This window comes from Oncorhynchus masou, chromosome 23, assembly GCF_036934945.1.
Source record: "Oncorhynchus masou masou isolate Uvic2021 chromosome 23, UVic_Omas_1.1, whole genome shotgun sequence".
In the NCBI taxonomy this organism is placed as follows: Eukaryota; Metazoa; Chordata; class Actinopteri; order Salmoniformes; family Salmonidae; genus Oncorhynchus; species Oncorhynchus masou.
The window spans coordinates 24,025,719-24,047,181 of NC_088234.1; the positions used below are offsets into that span (position 1 = coordinate 24,025,719).

Below are 21,463 nucleotides of genomic sequence, written 5' to 3' on the forward strand. Positions count from 1 at the left end.
CCCTGGCATTAGTTACTCAACTAATTTCACGTGTTGTAATTCTCTGTGCTATACTTGAGAGCACGTAAGCAGTTGAGAGGCTCCTATTATTAACTTCCTTAGGTATTGACAGAAGAGCGGTCTCCTCAACAGTACTGTACTAAACATCCACAGTGAATAAATGCACGATTCCGGATCCAGTAATTAACCGTCATTCGGGGGCATGTCCCTTTTCAAGTAATCACTAATTGCAATAAGAATTTCAGTTCCATTTTAGGCGAGATAACCGATGAGCATGCAATGCAAATCAGTGAGCGTTTCTAATTAACCCTTGCTTCCTCCCCCTCGCCTGGCCCTTTGTGAGCACACACAATGTTGTTTCTCCGTCAGCAACAAAAAGGCTGTTTGTTTCATCACTAATGTGCAGATGTAAAGCTGTTTTGTGTTGCTCAAAAAAATGCTTAACATTTAGGAATGCCATGTGTGTTGTGTTTAGGGCGTTTGATGGTTGAGAATACTCTGAACGTAATTTGTAAATTGAGTGCGCACCGATTTCACATGTAGAATTGCATGAAAAATATCGGCAGTCAGAACGATTGGCATCCGTATGAGTATGAGCCTTTATGTAAATGTTTTCCTCCTTTGTCGAAGTGTGTGTGTGTGTGTGTGTGCGTGTGCGAGTGCGTGTGCGTGTGCGTGCGTGTGTGTGTGTGTGTGTGTGTGTGTGCGTTTGTGTGTGTGTGTGTTAGCTGTCCCCTCTTTTTTCTAGGAAAGGGATTTATAAAATAGGATCATCGTTTTCATCATAAACAATGCAGAGAGAAGCTCCTGCAGATGCACACTCACAAACATGACTTTGCACATCTATAGTAGTCTCTCTTGCCTGCATATTGCTCTTTGGACATTTATCTCAGGGAGTTTCCTGACCAAATGACCCGGCCAAGAAAATGTCTTGCCTCTAACTTGGGCCCAGAGTTTGTTCCCAGTCTGTTCACGTGGTCAGGAATAACTCCTGTTCCTTTTGATCACCTAATGTCCAAGATGCATTATCTCTGATGCTTCCTCTTTCTTCCTGTCCAATCCGATTTTGTTAGACTGGGCAAAACTACGATCAGTCATCAATATTTCTGAACTGATACGGCGTGTCTTAAAGACATCAAACGAGGTTAATGGCGTCTTTAAACGTTCCCTTTCTTCCCTCGTATGTCCAAACGGAGCGGGTATTTGTCAGAATGCCACCCAAATTGTTAGGATTAATTATAGCCAATGTTCCCTCTAAGCTGCACGCAGCTTCCCTGGGACTGCCACACAGAAGAAATATCAGCCTGTGCAGAGAATCACGAGATTGAACTACACTCAACTTTCTCGAGTTTTCCCTGTTTGTTAACACTACCAATGTTTCCCTTTCCTGTGGAAATTGTGATCGAATCAACCCAATATTAGCCACTTTCAATGCAACATACCGAACTATGAAAGACTTAGTATGCAAAACTAAGTATGCATGAGATTTTGTTGTAGGCAAAACGCATCTGAGTAGGATTCTATTGCATCGACTGGCAAGACTCAGGCCCGTACTCTACACAGACTAGTGCACCATAACCAATCAGAGCTGCAGTAGGCCTATATGTATATAGACCATTGCCATATATGGATCTCTGCCATTCACTTTGAACTGGGCTGTTTTTACAGCCTGAGCGGTCATGCGCTTGTTTTGAGATCAAAGCAAGAGCTATATATAGCAACATGTGTTCATATCCTTTGCTAGTTAGTGAGTTATTAGGACCGTTATTGATCATTTGTAGTCATCAATGGGGGAGTGATTGCTTCTTACAAGAGCACAAAACGTGTGCATTTTTTTGTCTTAAAGGGGCATTTTGAGACAGGCTTGAATTAGCTAAGCAGACAATAGGAGAGGGTAGCAAGAGGGTAGCATCATTTGCCTGATTCTCAGTAGTAATGGTATGGGAATAATAATGCATTTTATTTTGTAAATTAGTTTCTTGCATCCAACAACACAACAACATTTTCAGTCAGGACAAGGACCTCATGGAATCTAGGCCTACATTGAACACCACACATTGGCTGCTGTTATAGGCTGAACACTATCTATTTCCGTGTTAAAATGATAAGGGATGCATTTTCTCCATTGTTCTTGATAGTAGGCCACTCTGGTATGCCTACATTATGATCAAATAGCCCCAGTAGCCTACTTGACCACTGTTAAAACTAACTTAAAACTTGTACAGCCTCAGTGTTCTCAGTAAATGTGCTCCGGAAATTGCACAGAAGTTTCACAACGTTCAGGTTTGCAACTCAATAGACCTGAGATTTAGAGGGAACATTGATTATAGCCTTCCCCTTTCCTCACCTCACTTTCACTCTGCGCACCCACCAAGGGCAAAATTCAGACACAGAAATGGGCCCTTTCACGCAAATGAAATTGAATATGTAACTCAATATAATTTTTGAAATGGTGCTGTCCTGAACCGGGTGTCTAATGTGGAAAAGAGGTCTGAACAGAAATGTGGGTTTATTAATGCACCCTTCTCGACCTCTTAATTCATACTCTTAAATGGTCTGGCAGTTAGAACACTACCTGTGGCGAAGGCTCAATAGCTTTGCCATTACGAGTGGAGTTGAAGCTCCGCTTTCAGATCATTTTGAAGAGAATGTCTCAGGGCTATGTTTGTCTGGACACTAAGCCAATTTCAAACAAACGGGCATTGAATGGAGACTTTTAGCACAACCCCCCCCAAAAAAAATAAATAAAACAGAAGCACTCCCTGAAGAGAATTTGGCAAAAAAAATATAATAATTTCTTTATTTTCACGAAGCTTTGAATATCCATTTGGTCACAAAGTTATGAACTGATATACTTTCTTCCAAATCAAATCAGTTTAAAACCAGACTGACGTCCCTGTTGCATGCCGCCTCTGCAATTTCCATAGAAAGGATAGTTAAAAGGCAGTCCTAAATCACACAATAATAAAGCAAAAGAATGGGGACTTCTTGCCAACTCCTCTCAAAGCACTTTCACACTAATACCGGGGTCTCCATTGAGCTAATAAGCATTGAGAAAGCAACGTATGATTTCTGTGCAGCAGCTGCCACTACAACAACGTCGGCCATATTTGGGGTTAATCTCCCATAATGCTCCACATCATCCCAACTTTGGATCCCGCTATGACCTCATTGGCGGATCAGACGATTACTTCATGTGAACTAGCTGGGGGAGGAGTGGTTAAAATGGATGTGACCAAATGATGTTAATGAGTTCTGGTGGAAACCTGTATAGATTAGAATAAAACCTTTACTACCTGCAATGTTTTATTTGTCTGCACCCTTTGAGACATTTAAGGCAATGACATAAAAAAACATCACATTTAGCAGTACGAGGAATAAAGCTCGCAAAAAGGCTACAGAGGAGGTGGTGAAGATCCTGCCATAGATCACCTGCTCTGTTAAAAAAGTTCTCAAGCCCCCCTTTTAAGATCCAGCATTAAAAACCCACTGGCCAGTCGGGAGTCTCTCTGCTCCACCCCCGACACAGTGTTCCTAAGAGGAGTACAGGCTTTTCAGTCACCAAATTATTAATACTGTGTCTACCCTGGTTAAATTGAAAAAGGGAGCAGGGGGATGCTTTGAAGCGTGGCTTTTTTTTCATTCAACTTAGTGAATACGTACAAGGTTATATAATGGCCCGCAGCAGAGTGGAATGGCGGTAGCATGGGCACAACACCACTAATGTTTTAGCTTGCACCGGGCTTTACACTTTTCATTTGTTTGTGGGCGACAGCTTAGCAGCGGATTAGCAGAGCTAGCCTCAATAATTTAGGTTGATTTAAGGGGAGCCCAGCGAAGAAGCTACCGAGGCAACTTTCCAAAGTGGTGACAGGGGATAGCGAGGTGTGAGATTTTTCGGTTTTTGTTGCCATCATCCCCTCCTATAATATTCTGACCATAGATCGACATGGACCAAATTTGTTTTTGTTTTTAACTCTAAAGCATTTTTTTCCCCTTGTTGTACCCATTGGCCATAAGCTCTTAAGTAGGGATTTTTTAGATACCCAAATGGCATTAGTAGCAGATTTTATGACAGCACACTATTTGATGTCACCCTCGTCTTGACTGATACTTTCTAAACTAAGATGCAGTGCAGTCTCTACGTATTGCACAGTTATGGGGCGGCAGGGAAGCCTAGTGGTTAGAGTGTTAGACTAGTAACCTGAAGGTTGCTAGTTCAAACTCCCAAGCTGACATGGTACAAATCTGTCGTTCTGCCCCTGAACAGGCAGTTAACCCACTGTTCCTAGGCCGTCATTGAAAATAAGAATTTGTTCTTAACTGACTTGCCTAGTTAAATAAAGGTAAAAAAAAAATCCCTTTGGTTTCTATCGTGCTCTACATCTAAATGTACATTTTGACAATAGCAGTAGCAAAGGCACCCCTGCATCAATGTCTGCCTCTCTCCTGAGATCTCCCTTTTCGTTCAATGAGCATAACAACAGATCGTAGCATGTTTAAAAAGTGACAGGAGTAGTTAGAAGACACTGGATCTGACACTGAGTCAAGGTAAAGTAAAAGTAAAGGTTAGGGTAATCTGATCCTAGATCTGTGGTGATCTTCCTCAATACCTGCGTCAACATATCCCCGTCAACAAATCCCCACAAAAAGCTGTTGTGCGTCACAGCCAGACTTGAATAGGGGTTTGATCATGATATCTGGCGCCCTTGTCTGTGAAAACACCATTTCTTCCATGTCACGCCTCAATCCTTCCCCATTGTGAGATGACTTTTCCCCTCCCTCTCACCTCCATTGCGAATCCCCATTCGTGTCATCATAGTCCATCACAGCCCACGCAGGGAGAGACGTTGAGCCGTAATAGATGGCCCCCCGAGCAAACAGCCCAACAGCATATCAATTACCCATCCAGCCCTGTTCAGCCAGACGCCACGATGCAACCATTCCCCAGCCCAGCAGACAATAAGATACTGTACAACGCATAAATTACGCCATCTTTTCTGTCACTTACAAATTGTGTGCTGTAGACCCGGCAGCACACCCGTGTGTGTGTGTGTGTGTGTGTGTGTGTGTGTGTGTGTGTGTGTGTGTGTGTGTGTGTGTGTGTGTGTGTGTGTGTGTGATTTCCTTTGACAATGGAGAGCCATCTGCCAGCCTGTTGTTGTTGTGCCCTTTTCATTGCAGGCAACATGTCTCATGTCACTTCTCTATAAACTCTTCAGGTTCATTTGTTCAGTTTCAGTACTGCTGACGATCTCACACACACACACACACACACACACACACACACACACACACACACACACACACACACACACACACACACACACACACAGCAGAAGTGATTCAGCCACTCCTGGTATTATTGCAGCTGTGTGACCCCTAATGACCACTGAAGTGATCAAATAAAAGGAAAACAGTTGTTCGGCACAGGGACAGATGGAGTCATACCTCATTCAGGCTGAGGTGGTATGTCTCACGGCCTGCCTTGGTAGACTATCCTATAGTCTCAGCAGCTGACTGGCAAACTTAAGCTATTAAAACTCTAACATTGCATTTTTACATAAAAGAGGACAGATGAAAAATGAACATGTGTAATGGTCATAACAATGATCATGATGATAATGATGTTATCATTTTAATCCTCTTAGGATTTCACCTCCACTTCTGAGAACGATGACTTCTTTTTTTATGGTGCAATCGCTTTCATGTGTTGTAGTGATGGGGAAAAATTGATACAGTTACATATCGCTTTATTATTTTGGACGAAATATATATATTTGTGAAAAAAATATTTAGATTTTTGTTAGATTTTTGCTAGGTAGTGTTAGCTAGCGCTAGTCGGCTATACATGCGCCAAAACTCAGATATTTTTCATCCTATAGCTTAGTTCTCCATTTTCTTTTTAAAGAGTGAGCCGATATGTTTTCAGCACTTTATTTCCATGACTGATCAAAACAAACTTTTGAATTTTCACATGCTCTCTCTTCTCTCTGCAGCAGACATGTAGTGAGCAATATGTTTGGAACATCAAATTGCAATAAAATCACAGTATTAAATCACAATACATATAGAATAAGGAGAATCGCAATACAAATTGTATCCTAAGTATTGTAACAATATCGTATCATGACGTCCCTGGCAATTCCCAACCCTAATGTGTTGTGTGTCCATTGGGCCATGTGTGTACATGTACAATACATTTATTCCTTGTAAAATAGGGGTTTCCTTGGACAGATCAACAATAAATCAACCGATTCATTTTGTAGAATTAGATGTTTAATTAAACAATATCCCCAGATAACATGGGTACGAGGTGCTGATCATGAGCAAAGTTAAAAAGGTAGGGATTTACAGTTCTTAAAACTACACTTCTCTGACTCTTGTGACAATGGAAATGTAAAACGAACAATATCATATAGTGTGAAATTTCATCAACTGTCAATTTCTCATGGCTGTCCACACATGCCATGGTCGGACAAAGAAAACGCTGTTCCTATCTCCTATTCTCACTGTCCTCCCCTGTATGTTTTACATTCTGTCCCTTATTGCCTTTACACTTGACTAGTTGTGCTGAATCGCGACTACCAATTAGGGCTTAGAAAACCCTCGCATGGCCAATCAGATCCTTGCCAGAGCTCTTATCAAGAACGGTTCTCATTTACGCGGGATACAATCCCCAATGCGAAGTGGGTGGTTTTCCAGGGATAAAAAATGTGAGATAGCAATATGTTCTCCACACACTGTTAGACAAGTCTGTGTGGTCATGGCTGTTATGTGGGATAGTTATTCAAAAGTTGTTTTATTCTATAACAAGGGTTATAAAATCTTCCTCCAGCCCTCCTCCTGGACAGTCTACTGTCTGTACAGCCTTTTGTTCCAATATTGTTCTAGTATATCTATTTCTACCACTAGATGCTCATTAGTACCTTGATTAGCTCAACTTGCATAGCCAATTGCTATCCAGAAGGATGTTTGGCCACACCTGTTCTGGAACATTCTGAGTTGGGGGGAGGGGGGGCAGAGCTGGTTCGAGCTTCTCTTCTCTTTTTTGGGAGGCGAGCTCAGTCCAATTTCAGTGTTAACGTTAGCATGCCAGCTGCAAAGACCCATGTTGAGCATCAATCATCGCCTGCCTTCTGTTTCTCTGTAATGTTTGGAAAAAGTCGGGCTTGGTCATTAAAGACAAAATGGGGGTCAAGGGGCCACGAGATGTATGTCCCGTAAAACAGCACATACACTTAATGCACTGTGTGTTATGAAACAGTTTGCCTAGACGGATGTGGGTAGGAGCGTTGAATTATATATATATATATATTTAATATGACCGTCTCACAGTGACCTTTTGTGTCACTAACGTTGAGGATACTAGTAACTCATGTTCATACACAACAAGAGAGGAAAATAGTTACTGTGCAATTTTGTAGAGTGGGCTAAACATATGTAGCTTAGACAACTTTGCAACTGTTTCTCTTGCCAATGATTGCTAAATGACATGATTCACTACTAATATTGTGCAACTATAGGAAGCACCAGCAAAGTAATGTGACAACAAATAAATAACTTGTTATCCAATCTTATCCCCAATAACAAACATAAAGTACCTTTAAAAATGAATTTAAAGAGTTTCATTCCAAAACACTAGATATCAATTTTCAGAAATATTGGTCAATTAGCTTTTATTTTTTAAAGAAATAATGAAAACGATTGGTGTGATTTTTCACTATCTAATGGGCATGGGGTTGGTCAATGATAGACATGTATTTGTTTAAAATCTATCACTCAATGGTTTCATTTCAGAGACAAATAATCATGTTTTTTTGCTAAATGTAGTAATGCTCGGTTTTACACAGTCAAATGTAACAAAAAATACATTTTAATAAAGAACTGTACAAGAACTGTACAAATGATACATTTCTGACATGTGTGTATATATATGTATATATATATATGGATTTGGAGAGTCTTTGGTGTCTCACAGGTCGGGCAGGAATATAAATATATATATAATAATAATAATGGCTTACAGTTAGTGCATTCATCTTAAGATAGCTAGGTGAGACAACCACATATCACAGTGAAATATACTGGAGACAAACATTCCTTTCCAGCTTAACAATGGATATATATATCGTTCAAACATTCAGCAGACATGTCATCCAACATATGTCAGATAGTGCCACACCCCTTGACTTTTTCCACATTTTGTTGTGTTACAAAGTGGGGTTAAAATGATTTTAATTGTCATATTTTGTCAAAGATATACACAGAATACTCTGTAATGTCAAAGTGGACAACTATTTTCAGGTCTTGCCTTAGATTTTCAAGCAGATTTAAGCCAAAACTGTAACTCGGCCAGTCAGGAACATTCACTGTCTTCTTGGTAAGAAACTCAAGTGTAGATTTGGCCTTGTGTTATACGTTATTGTCCTGTTGAAAGGGCTTACTCTGTGAACTTATTTTTAGAAACAAACATTGAATATCCCTTTGAGCATGGCAAAGTTATTGTTATTATTGACACTTTGGATGATGTATCAATACACCCAGTCACTACAAAGATACTGGCATCCTTCATAACTCAGTTGCCAGAGAGGAAGGAAATTGCTCAGGGATTTCACCATGAGGACAATGATGACTTTAAAAACTGTATGTAACTTTAAAAAGTTACATAGTTTAATGCCTGTGACAGGAGAAATCTGAGGATGGATCAACAACATTGTAGTTACTCCACAATACTAACCTAATGGACAGAGTGAAAGAAGGAAGCCTGTACATAACATGCATCCTGGTTGCAACAAGGCACTAAAGTAATACCGCAAAGAATGTGGCAAAACAATTAGTTTTTTGTCCTGAATATAAAATGTTATGTTCAATCCAATACAAGACATTACTGAGTACCACTCTCCATATTTTCAAGTATCATTTTATGGGTATGCTTTTAATTGTTAAGGACTGGGGAGTTTTTCAAATGGAGCTAAGCACAGGCCAAATCCTAGAGGAAAACCTGGTTCAGTCTGCTTTCCACCAGACACTGGGAGATTAATTCACCTTTCAGTGGGATAATAACCTAAAACGCAAGGCAAAATCTACACTGGATTTGCTTACCAAGAAGATAGTGAATGTTCCACATGAGCTGAGTTAGACTTTTGAATTAAATCGGCTTGGAAATCTATGGCAAGACCTGAAAACAGTTGTCTAGCAATGATCAACAACCGATTTGACAGAGCTTGAAGAATTTCGAAAAGAATCATGAGCAAATGTTGCACAGTCCAGGTGTGGAATGCTCTTAGAGACTTAACCAGAAGGACTCACAGCTGTAATCGCTGCCAAAGGTGGTTCTAACATTAAGTGTCTATATGGTATTGTACTCTAAATTGATGACTTGATTAACAACACCTGCCATAATATGGACATGGTCATTTACCAAATAGGGCTGTCTTCTGTATAACACCCATACCTTGTCATAGCAAAACTGATAGGCTCAAACACATTTATTAAGAAGGAAAGAAATTCCACAAATGTACTTTTAACACCTGTTCATTGAAATTCATTCCATGTGACTACCTCATGAAGCTGGTTGAGAGAATGCCAAGAGTGTGCAAAGCTGTCATCAAGGCAAAGGGTGGCTACTTTCAAGAATCTCAAATATAACACAACACTTTTTTGGTTACAACATGATTCCATTTGTGTTATTTCATAGTTTTGATGTCTTCACTATTATTCAACAATGTAGAAAATAGTAAAGAAATTAAGAAAAACTGAATAAATAATAATAATAATTAGGTGTGTCCAAGCTTTTGACTGGTACTGTATATATTCCTACTTCTCTTGACTGCATAATTTTACAAGTACCAGATCTTATGTTTCCACTCACATTGAGAAGGCAATGCAATCTCCGGAAACGGAGTCTGGTTTGACCTCCAAAGACAATCCTCTTAGCGATAACATGCAAGTGCTGAAATCTGCAACTTTGTGACTTTCTGGTCTTGGCGCGTTCATAAGGAAGATAAATCGCTTGCTCTCTGCAACGATTAGCACCTTCGATAACTATTTATGTCCTCTCTCTCTCTCCCTCCCTCTCTCTCCAGCACCACCAAAGTTTTTGAGAACCCCCAATGACCAAACGGGCGTGCAAGGAGGCGTGGCATCATTCATCTGCCAAGCAACCGGAGACCCACGCCCCAAGATAGTTTGGAACAAGAAGGGGAAGAAAGTCAGCAACCAGAGATTTGAGGTATTAGGTCTATTGTTCTGATGTAAAATGCTCGACAAAACGGGAATGCTCAACAGTGCTTTTGGTACCCCCATCCCCCCCTCCCATCCCTCTCCAAACCCCTAACACATAATCCATCCCCCGTTCTCCCAAATCACACGCCCGCCTTTGCCACCACGCATGAGCAGGCTTTAATAATCATGCTGGCCCAGCCATCTAACATGCATGAGATTTAATGAGCAAGTACACAGCGATCTGGGACATATTTGTAATTAAAGAAATACAGAAAGAATGATGGGGAGTGAAAGAAAGAAAAGGAGGAAGAAATGGTGTGACCCAAATACCTATATTAACATCATGCTGCATTTAGCTGCTTATGCAAAACGAGGGAGAAGTATCTCTGTAGTTCAAAGGTCTTTTGCTTCGTGGCATCTTTATCTAAATGCATGTCCCCCTCGCTGTTTTGTTTGGCTGCAAGCTTTGATTTGTCCTTCTCTTCAATCGCCATGACAAATAACACATCTTCTTCGAACACTGATAAGATTTCTATACATTTCTGTGTCATTCCCTTTCGGAGTGTATCGTAGTGTGATATGAACAAACACCTTCCTCTCTCCTTGCCATACTACTACTCAGCAGTAATGGGTTATCTGGATTTGGAGAGTCTTTGGCGTCTCACAGGTCGGGCAGGAATCAAATCTTATCAGAGTTCATCACATTTGTGCCGCTGCACGTACTGAATGCTAATGCACTAGCTCGCTAACTCACCTATCGCCGCTGCAAGGCTTACTTGCCACGCCCTTATTCCCCCACTCACTCACACGGCCGGCTCCTCATCCCTAACAAAGCCCATTTCCCTTTACAGAAACACTGAGACTTTCTCAACCCAATTTTCTTTCTCTTTGAGTTTGAAATGGGAAAGGGAGCACTTTTACTTACCATCATCACGCGCACTTGAAATGATTGCCCGAATGTGCCCTTGTCGCTTGGCCACTGAACCGTCAAGGTGTTTTGTTCAACTAACACATGAAATGATATGCTCTGAACTGTACCAGTGAGAGTTGAGGCCGGCCTTTCTGCGTGTGTGTTTGTGCTTGTGTGTCTGTAAATGATGCAGAGGTTCTTAACAGTCAACTTCTTTTTTAAACCTACCTAAAAATGCTTAAAAATGAGTTATGATACAGGGCTTTCTAAAAACAGTGAGTATACAGCATGGAACAATAGCTGTAAAAGCTACAAAACACCCGTTTGTGAACATTTTACGTGTTGTATGTCCAAAACAATTGGTCATGTCTTTTTGTACTGCTATCACGTCATGGTGATAACAATTGTTCGTCACTGTTTATCTAACCACATTTAATTGTTTGTTATTGTTCTGTCCCATTGAAGTATTTCAATGTTTTTAATAGTTTGTTAACTTTAAGAGTGGGGCGAACCAAAATGTACATGCAATATAAAACAGACATAAAAGTCCTAACGATTCGTTCTGGCCAATGGATACTTTCCCATTCTTAAAGTTAGTTGGCCTCTTTGATTATCTTCCCAATAATTGATACACCAGATCAGCTCATATTATGGATCCAAAGTTGATGTCGGAGAGCTGTGAGCCATCTTTGAATTTACACGACATGGCCAAAAGGATGCGGACACCCCTTCAAATCAGTAGAATCGTCTGTTTCAGCCACACCCATTGCTGACAGGTGTACAAAATCAAGCACGCAGCCATGCAATCTCTAAAGAAAAACATTACCAGTAGAATGGCCCATACTAAAGAGCTCAATGAATTTCAACATGGCACAACAAGTCAGTTAGTCAAATTTCTGCCCTGCTCGAGCTGCCCAGTCAACTGTGAGTGCTGTTATTGTGAAGTGGAAACGGCTAAGGAGAAACAACGGCTCAGCTGTGAAGTGTTTGGCCACACAAGCTCACAGAACGGGACCACCAAGTGCTGAAGCGTGTAGAGCGTAAAAATCGTCTGTCCTCAGTTGCAACACTCACTACCGAGTTCCAAACTGCCTGGGAAGCAATGTCAGCACAATAACTTTCCATCAGGAGCTTCATGAAATGGGTTTCCATATCCAAGCAGCCGTACACAAGCCTAAGATCACAATGTGCAATGCCAATCGTCGGCTGGAGTGGTGTAAAGCTCACCAACTTTGGACTCTGGAGCAGTGCAAACGCGTGATGAATCACGCTTTACCATCTGGCAGTACGACAGAGCACTCTGAGTTTGACGGATGCAAGGAGAATGCTACCCTCCGAATGCACAGTCCCAACTGTAAGGTTTGGTGGAGGAGGAATAATGGTCTGGGCTGTTTTTCATGTTTCGGGCTAGGCCCCTAAGTTCCAGTGAATGTCAATCTTAACGCTACAGCATACAATGACATTCTAGACGATTCTGTGGTTCTGGTGGCAAAAGTTTGGCGATTGCCCTTTCCTGATTACATTGCCCCTGTGCACAAAGCGAGGTCCATACAGAAATGGTTTGTCGAGATCGGTGTGGAAGAACTTGATTGGCCTGCAAAGAGCCTTGACCTCAACCCCATCGAACACCTTTGGGATGACTTGAAAAAGTGACTGCTAGCCAGGCTTAATCGCTCAACATCTGTGCCCTACCTCACTAATGCTCATGTGGCTGAATGGAAGAAAGTGTCCACATACTTACTTTTGGCCATGTGGTGTATATTATATTTAATCTTCCAGTACATCACTAGATAATAATAAGATGCATATAACTAATAATGGCTCACTGAACACAACTGATCTGGTAATAACTATACTAATGGATAGTCAATCATAAGCACAAACAACAGTCTAAGGCCATGACTAGCCATGCAAAACTTCGATCAATAGTCACAATGATGACATTATTATCCACAGTTGAAGTCGGAAGTTTAAATACACTTAGGTTGGAGTCATTAAAACTTGTTTTTATACCACTCCCCAAACTATAGTTTGGCAAGTCGGTTAGGACGTCTACTTTGTGCATGACACAAGTCACTTTTCCAACAATTGTTGACAGACAGATTATTTCACTTATAATTCACTGTATCACAATTCCAGTGGGTCAGACGTTTACATACACTAAGTTGACTGTGCCTATAAACAGCTTGGAAAATTCCAGAAAATTATGTCATGGCATTAGAAGCTTCTGATAGGCTAATTGACATCATTTGAGTCAATTGGAGATGTACCTGTGGATGTATTTCAAGGCCTACCTTCAAACTCAGTGCCTCTTTGCTTGACATCATGGGAAAATCCAAATAAATCAGCCAAAACCTCAGAAAAAAATTGTAGACCTCCACAAGTCTGGTTCATCCTTAGTAGCAATTTCCAAACGCCTGAAGGTACCACGTTCATCTGTACAAACAATAGTATGCTAGTATAAACACCATGGGACCACACAGCTGTCATACTGCTCAGGAAGGAGACGAGTTCTGTCTCCTAGAGATTAACGGACTTTGGTGCGAAAAGTGCAAATCAATTCCAGAACAACAGCAAAGGCCCTTGTGAAGATGCTGGAGGAAACGGGTACAAAAGTTATCTATATCCACAGTAAAATGAGTCCTATATCAACATAACCTGAAAGGCCGCTCAGCAAGGAAGAAGCTACTGCTCCAAATCCGCCAATTGAAAATTGGGAAAAATATCATACTTTTTGGAGAAATGTCCTCTGGTCTGATGAAACAAAAATGGCCATAATGACCATCGTTATGTTTGGAGGAAAAAGGGGGAGGCTTGCAAGCCGAAGAACACCATCCCAACCATGAAGCACAGGGGTGGCAGCATCATGTTGTGGGGGTGCTTTGCTACAGCAGGGACTGGTGCCCTTCACAAAATAGATGGCATTATGAGGCAGGAAAATTCTGTGGAAATATTGAAGCAACATCTCAAGACATCAGTCAGGAAGTTAAAGCTTGGTCGCAAATAGGTCTTCCAAATGGACAATGACCCCAAGCATGCTTCCAATGTTCTGGCAAAATGGCTTAAGGACAACAAAGTCAAGGTATTGGAGTGGCCGTCACAAAGCTCTGACCTCAATCCTATAGAAAATGTGTGGGCAGAACAAGTCCTGTGTGGCTCAGTCGGTAGAGCATGGCGCTTGCAACGCCAAGCGTCGTGGGTTCGATTCCCCGCTGGGGCCACCCATATGTAAAAGTAGTGGCCCCAGCCGACTTGTAAGTCGCTTTGGACAAAAGCGTCTGCTAAATGGGATATATTATTTAACTAAAAAAGCGTGTGCGTGCAAGGAGGCCTACAAACCTGACTCAGTTACACCAGCTCTGTCACGAAGAATGGGCCAAAATTCACCCAACTTATTGTGGGAAGCTATTGGAAGGCTATCCGAAAAGTTTGACCCAAGTGTAGCGATTTAAAGGCAATGCTACCAAATACTAATGGAGTGTATGTCAACTTCTGACCCACTGGGAATGTGATGAAAGAAATAAAAGCTGAAATAAATCATTCTCTCTACTATTATTCTGACATTTCACATTCTTAATATAAAGTGGTGATCCGAACTGACCTAATACAGGGAATTTCTACGAGGATTAAATGTCAGGAATTGTGAAAAACTGAGTTTAAATGTAATTGGCTAAGGTGTATGTAAACTTTCGACTTCAACTGTACATACTACAGATGTGGTATCTCTTCCTCAAACAATCCATCCTCTCTTTGTCTCCCCCCTTCACCTACTCTTAATTGAAAATACATGACATGGAAAACCAATTTGGTGGAAGCTTGCTTCAGGCTGGCTTTCACCTGGACACATCTTTCAGGAGAGGAGGTGAAGGATGGATGGTCTTTATAGACAATTGACTAAAGAGCCAAACACTCACTCAAATAAGGAGCTGATGTTAGGGTATACTAGCAGCTTCCATTGTTTTCTGATTGGAAGCACAGTGTGTTTTGCACCATCAGTGTTGTAGTACAAATGTGTTTATACTTTTCTGCAGGAGTGGTTGGAATTGCACTGTGCAAACTTCCGTCACTGATTGTGAACAAAAAAACTCCTTTAACATATCTTGTTTCTCGCACCTGCAGGTGATTGATTTCGATGACGGCTCTGGCTCAGTGTTGAGAATTCAGCCCTTGCGTACGCCCCGAGACGAAGCCATATACGAGTGTGTTGCCTCCAACACTGTTGGAGAGCTGAGTGCTACTACGAGACTCACTGTTTTACGTGGTAGGTGCTGCTTTCACCACAACCAAAATGCTAACTCCTCTTCCTTTAACTCTCAGTTTCTTCAACTAACCAGGTAAGCGAGACTTTCTTTGTTTCTATGTCTGGTCTGTCTGTCTGTCCTCTTTCTTTTCTTTTTCTCACACTTTATTGTACACTTGGTTGAATCTCAGGTTTTGCCACAGTATTCCACTCATGTTGAATTTACTGACTTAATTGGTCTTACTCCATTAGCGACTTAGCCAAATATGGATTTTCTAAATCAATTAACACATTTCTTACAGTTTCCTGACACAATAATTAAGATGCTGGTTGAGTTATGCAAAGTAGTTTTCCATTGCAGGCTCTTGGTGTTCTAATGGAATGCTGAGTGCTATTCAATTCAGATTTCATTTTACTTATCTGCTCTTGCTTTAATATTCACTTAACTGGAGAAAAAGGTATGACTCTTTGAATCAGGTTTAAAACTAGTTGCTAATTTCATCATATTGTTCATGAAATATCATACTTTAGATTTTTTTTGTAGTTTTACCATAAGTAAGTGAGATTCAACCCTTTTTTCTCCCTAATTTCATGGTATCCAATTGGTAGTAGTTACAGTCTTGTCTCATTGCTGCAACTCCTGTACAGACTCGGGAGAGGCGAAGGCCGAGAGCCATGCGTCCTCCGAAACACAACCCAACCAAGCCACACTGCTTCTTGGCACAATGCCCATCCAACCCGGAAGCCAGCCGCACCAATGTGTCGGAGGAAACACTGTACACCTGGCGACTGTGTCAGCGTGCACTGTGCCCAGCCCGCCACAGGAGTCGCTAGTGCGCAATGACACAAGGATATCCCTGCCGGCCTAACCCGGACGACACTGGGCCAATTGTGTGCTGTCCCACGAGTCTCCCGGTCGCGACCGGCTGCGACAGAGCCTGGACTTGAACCCAGAATCTCCAGCGGCACAGCTAACACTGCGATGCAGTGCCTTAGACCACTGCGCCTTTCAGGAGGCGAGATTCCTATATTTTGTTGTAACTTTGTAATACTTGCAGTTACTTTGAATGCTGACAACAAAAATTGGTCTCAAATCTAAAGTTATCTGCTGATACCACAGTCATAACCACTGCCACATACCATACATATACAAAGCAAATGTTTATCTTGATTACACACATCTTATTCAAACGCAAATGCTTACTGGCCCCGGACTCAAAAATACATTGTACTTGTAGACCTATCTCTCTAAAGCAGAGACTTGTTATGCTCTGAATGGAGAATTGGCTCTAAAATCCCTTGACACTCTGAATGAGGTGTGCTCCATTATCCCCCACAATTACACAACAGCTCCCCACCTATAGAAAAGAGCCAGCTCTGTATATTCTCTCTTTAGCGCCTTGTCCTCTCTTCCTTATCACCACCACCGAGATGAACAAAAGGCCCCTGGCACGGTCCCCAAGGGCCCTTTGAAAAGGAAAGGTGGCAGATTCTCATGCAATCTCTCCCCTGTTAACGCTATGGCTCTTCACGTGTGTGTTTGTGTTTTTGTATGTGTGTTTATGTATGTGTGTAGAAACACAATAACATGCACGTGCACACACACACACACACACACACACACACACACACACACACACACACAGAGACTGGCGAAGGAAATGAGTGTCACAGCATCTGCTTCACTGAACCTGTGCCTCAGCTCCAATGCCAAGGCATTAGCATGTATATTACCATTCCATTCCACTTTGTCCCTAGCTATACCTTCCCCTCCTTGCATCCCATCACCAGTTTGAAGGTGAGCGAAACAGCATATGCCGCAGCAAAAAGATCTTCCTGTGTTGCAATAAAGTGATGCTCTCTGGTCAAGACAAAGGAGAGTATGTCTCTCACTCACTCATGCAGAGACCCAGGCATACACACACTTTCACATCCCCATCCACACAAATCCTCAACAGACCTATCAATTTCTATCTGAATGAGAATATTCACCAAATACTTATTTTTCGGGGGCTTTATTCATTTTCTCTAGAATGTGTATTATAACCAGCACAACCAGCCAAATTCAAACATTGTCAAAGTTGCAACGCAACTTATTTTGGAGGCCTCATGTTTTATTCATGTAGTCTACTGAGCTGGGGTGCAAGGGTGAACTTTTACATTAGAGGGCAGGGTGGTGGGTATAGTTTGAGGACCATGTAAGGGTAGTGTACTTTTACAAGGTTACATTTCAATGCATAATACATAACACAAATAGCCATAGAGATACCCTTTTCTTTCTGCCTTGTACCAAAAATACTCTACGTATCTCTGACATGGTTCTGTATCTCCCTTGGAGAATACAGCATGTCTGTATTTGCACGCCAATATTTATTTGGGAAATTCCTCTGCCAGGTTCTTAATTTGGCAGAGGAATTTGTTTGAATTTGTTAATTTGTTTGATACCACCAAAAATTCCAATCTGAGTTGAATCTGTCGGCGAAGCTAGGAGCTTTAGAGATTCTCTATCCCACCTTGTATACCTCTTGCCGATACGCTACAGCCACACAAGGCTGCAATAGATACATAAACTAATCACCTGATGAAGACACTGCTAAGTAATACATATAAAGTGACTGTTCATTTCGTTCATTTGAGCTCTAGTGGCCTGTGCTAGGAGATTGGTTAGCATCTGTTTCTGGTAGCTTGCTCCAGGAGGAGATAATGGCTAATTCCATAAAGGGGGGAAAAGTTAAATTGTTGTAATTGCCACAGTCATAAAGCATCAGGGCTGCGAGGTGAAGGATCCAGTGGCAGAGATATTAGCATTTGGAAGAGCCACGGACTTGATGGGAAATGCTATTAGCAATGAACTTTCCTGGCTTAAAGAGAGAAAGTCATTTGCATGAAAGGCGAACCGCTAGCATAATGATGTTCGTACCCGAAATCTACTTGTCCAATGAATGAGGGCCCTAGTTTGCATATTGTACTTTTTTCCCCCTTGGATCTCTTTCTCCCTCTGTTTTGATTAACTCAGAGATGACTTAAGTCATATGTGATATGGGTGTTTGAATTAAGGTTGTCTGATTTGAAATTGGAATTGGAAAACGGTAGGAGATGAAGGGTGATAAAAGATTAAAGAGAAGCAGATAAAATGGTACAGGATTCATAGTGTAGTTTTGATACCACGTATAGCATACAGTACCACCTTATGAGTCATAATACCCATAAAACCTATCGGTCAAACGTTTCCACCGTTCATTTTTCCCATCAGGGATTTTAGAAACACTTAAAATAAGGGCTGTGTTTCATGTAGGTTTACCCTGGCATGATGTTTTGATAACTGTGTAAATCTGTTTAAGACAAGGTGACTTTTATACATTTATTTGCCTGTGTTTACCCCCCCCTAAAATGTAATGCCAATTAGCTGCTAATGTGGCTATCATAAAGAACGACAAATGCCATGATGATCTGGACGAGACTGCTGAATCGAGGCGAAGATAAGTATCTCTGGATTAATTATCTAATGTTAGCTAAATGTCGTCATTAATAAATTGTCTACATTTCTTTAAATGGACAATTTTGTGAAGTGTATTGTGTTTGACCACTAGGTTTTATGGGTATTATGACACCTCCAATGTGGGGCTCTATTGGATATGAACATTTGATGTTTTTCATCTGATTTTACGACATGTGTTCTGATACTGCAGGACATTTTGCATATTCCCCCAGGACATAATAACCCATAATAAGACATAGATCCTCAAAATGTTCAAGTTGATTGCACCAGACAGTATGTCAGCCAAGTGTCCACACTCTATAGATGGAGATAGAACCATCAGTTTATCATTCTATTCTATATCCATTACATATCAGCTGGTGCAATTAGCTATAGTTTAAATAGTGGGAAATTCAATTAAAATAATTGCCTTCCTAATGTAGGAACCCAAACACAAGCACATACCTCATTTTATGATTGCACAATCGTATGCTATTATCACGTGGTATGGCTGTGTCAACTTTCTTCGCTGCAGATTCAGTCGTGATTATGGAAGTTAATGTATCCATATATTCCCATTATACTGTGAACAGCGATTTCTCTCGCCATTCTCACAAGCACGCAGAGTTGTGCTGATGTGCTCAACTTGATAGTAAGAGTGGAAAATAGAAAGACTCTCTAGTGTGACGGAAAAAAGCCCTAAACAAAATCCATTATTTCTGTTTGTAAAGGAGTGGTGCAGGGTGCTCTCGCTCTGTAAAAGTGACCACGTTGTAGGAAAGGATTATCTTTTCACCCATAGCCAGAAGAAGCCTGTAGACTATAGCTTATGTTGCATACGTAACTTTCTACACTTTGCAGTCTTCAGACACTCAAGAAGAATATAGTTTGAATAGTGCATATCCATAATACGGAATGAGAAAATTCCTCAGAAAACTAAGGCTGAGTATACACAGGCAGCCTAATTCTGTTCTTTTACCCAATTATTGGCAAACTATCTGATCTGATTGGTCAGAAGACCAATAGTGGAAAAATATCAGAATTGCCTGTGTAAACACAGCCTAAATGCATGAAGGAATTAAGTGCATTTGCTTCTGTAAAGAGAAGACGAAGATAATATAATTCCACCCACGTAAACCAATAAGAATGTCCATTAAAAACGGATTTGTTTGTTGGTACTGTATGTATTTGTACGCCTTACTGACATAGATTCACAACAGTGATAAACTTAAACCAATGTTCCCAGTCTGAAGTTCAGAGTCAGAGTAGAACCCAGACAAATAATAGCCTGTTCTTTATTTTATCATTCCCCCGAGATGCAGTGGCCAGACTACGCTTGCTTTTTAAATCCAGCAAGGAACAGAATAAGTCTAGACCAAGAATATTCGTAAGCACCACACAGACATATCACGTCTTTTTTGTTACTCCTTTTCACCATACTACTTTGCATGGATTTGCATTTCAAATCCACTAGGAACTACTTTTCTGTGTCGTGATGTAGGGTCTTAATACAAATTCCTCACATTACTTTGTTTCACTGCAAGTTTCTCTACTCTGTACTCTACTCTGTATCTCAGGTTGTACTTCAAAGAAGCACAGCCCGAAAGAAAAAACAAAACATTGACTGAGTGCTCAAATTGCTCGTGAAGCAAATAGCTGGCTCAGCTGTCTTGGACTGCCAGAGCAAGGCATGCAGTGAGGGCGAAGTGGCTATTGTAAAATTGCAGAGCCTGAGATCACTATGCTTGCAAAAAGCAATGCAGGAGGTGAACAAGGCAGCATAGGAGGCCAGGAGCGAGAACGCTATTCAGTTTGGTTCACCGGCAAGTTCTGTAGATGCCAAGAACCAGGCTGCAATACAGAAGACTCGGAACACTCAATTGTGCTGCAGAAGTGCTTTTTTCAATAAATAGAGGCTTTCAAAATCCCGCTGACTTCAACATCAGGTGAACTCCTTTTGAGGGGAAGAATACATGGAAGAATTATAAAAGTGCCTGAGACAGCCGTTTTAAGTGTATCAGAAGTTCTGTAACCTTATTTGTGCATGGGTGAAAAAAGAACCCCCATCATCCCATACTCTTGTCTGAGATGTTTGACCCATTCATGTTTCCTAAATCAGCAGAATTGTGCATTTCTTTCCGGTTCCCGGGCAGTTGAGTAACAGGTGGAGCGTGGCAGTTGGTTATTTCCATCAGGGCAAAAAGTAGTCATTTGTAGGCAAATTCCATCAGGCCTAATTGAACAGACACAGATTATTCAGACTTCCCATTATGGATTTTCATTACACCCTCTTCTAAACGTGTCCGTAGACTGAGGTATTTCATCAATATTGTCAGATTGTCCCTGTCTTCTATAAATCTGTCCAGATAGATAGCTTTTGCAATATGTGCGTTTTTCAAACAACCACAAGCCTCTGAATGACTGTAAAAACTGTGGCGACTCTGCACATTATAATATAAATCTGCTGGACAAAAGAAGAGTCTTGTATTGGCACTCCCCTCAATTCTAAATCCCAGTCTCGTTCATCACCAAAAATGGAACAGATAATGACAAGTTATTTATGATTGTAATTAAAAAGATTGAATCGACTGTCTTCGAAGAAATTGAT

At 41.1% G+C, this 21,463-nt stretch overlaps 1 protein-coding gene across 13 annotated transcripts in view; it reads left to right on the forward strand.

Moving 5' to 3' along the window:
- The window catches only part of LOC135510606 (receptor-type tyrosine-protein phosphatase delta-like), a 383,074-nt gene that overhangs the window by 252,155 nt on the left and 109,456 nt on the right, over positions 1-21,463 (forward strand). For all 13 annotated transcript variants that reach the window (XM_064931651.1, XM_064931664.1, XM_064931650.1 and 10 more), the window contains 2 exons: positions 10,089-10,234; positions 15,257-15,398. In XM_064931651.1, coding sequence (XP_064787723.1) covers positions 10,089-10,234; positions 15,257-15,398 — 288 coding nt within the window. The remainder of the gene's footprint in view (positions 1-10,088; positions 10,235-15,256; positions 15,399-21,463) is intronic.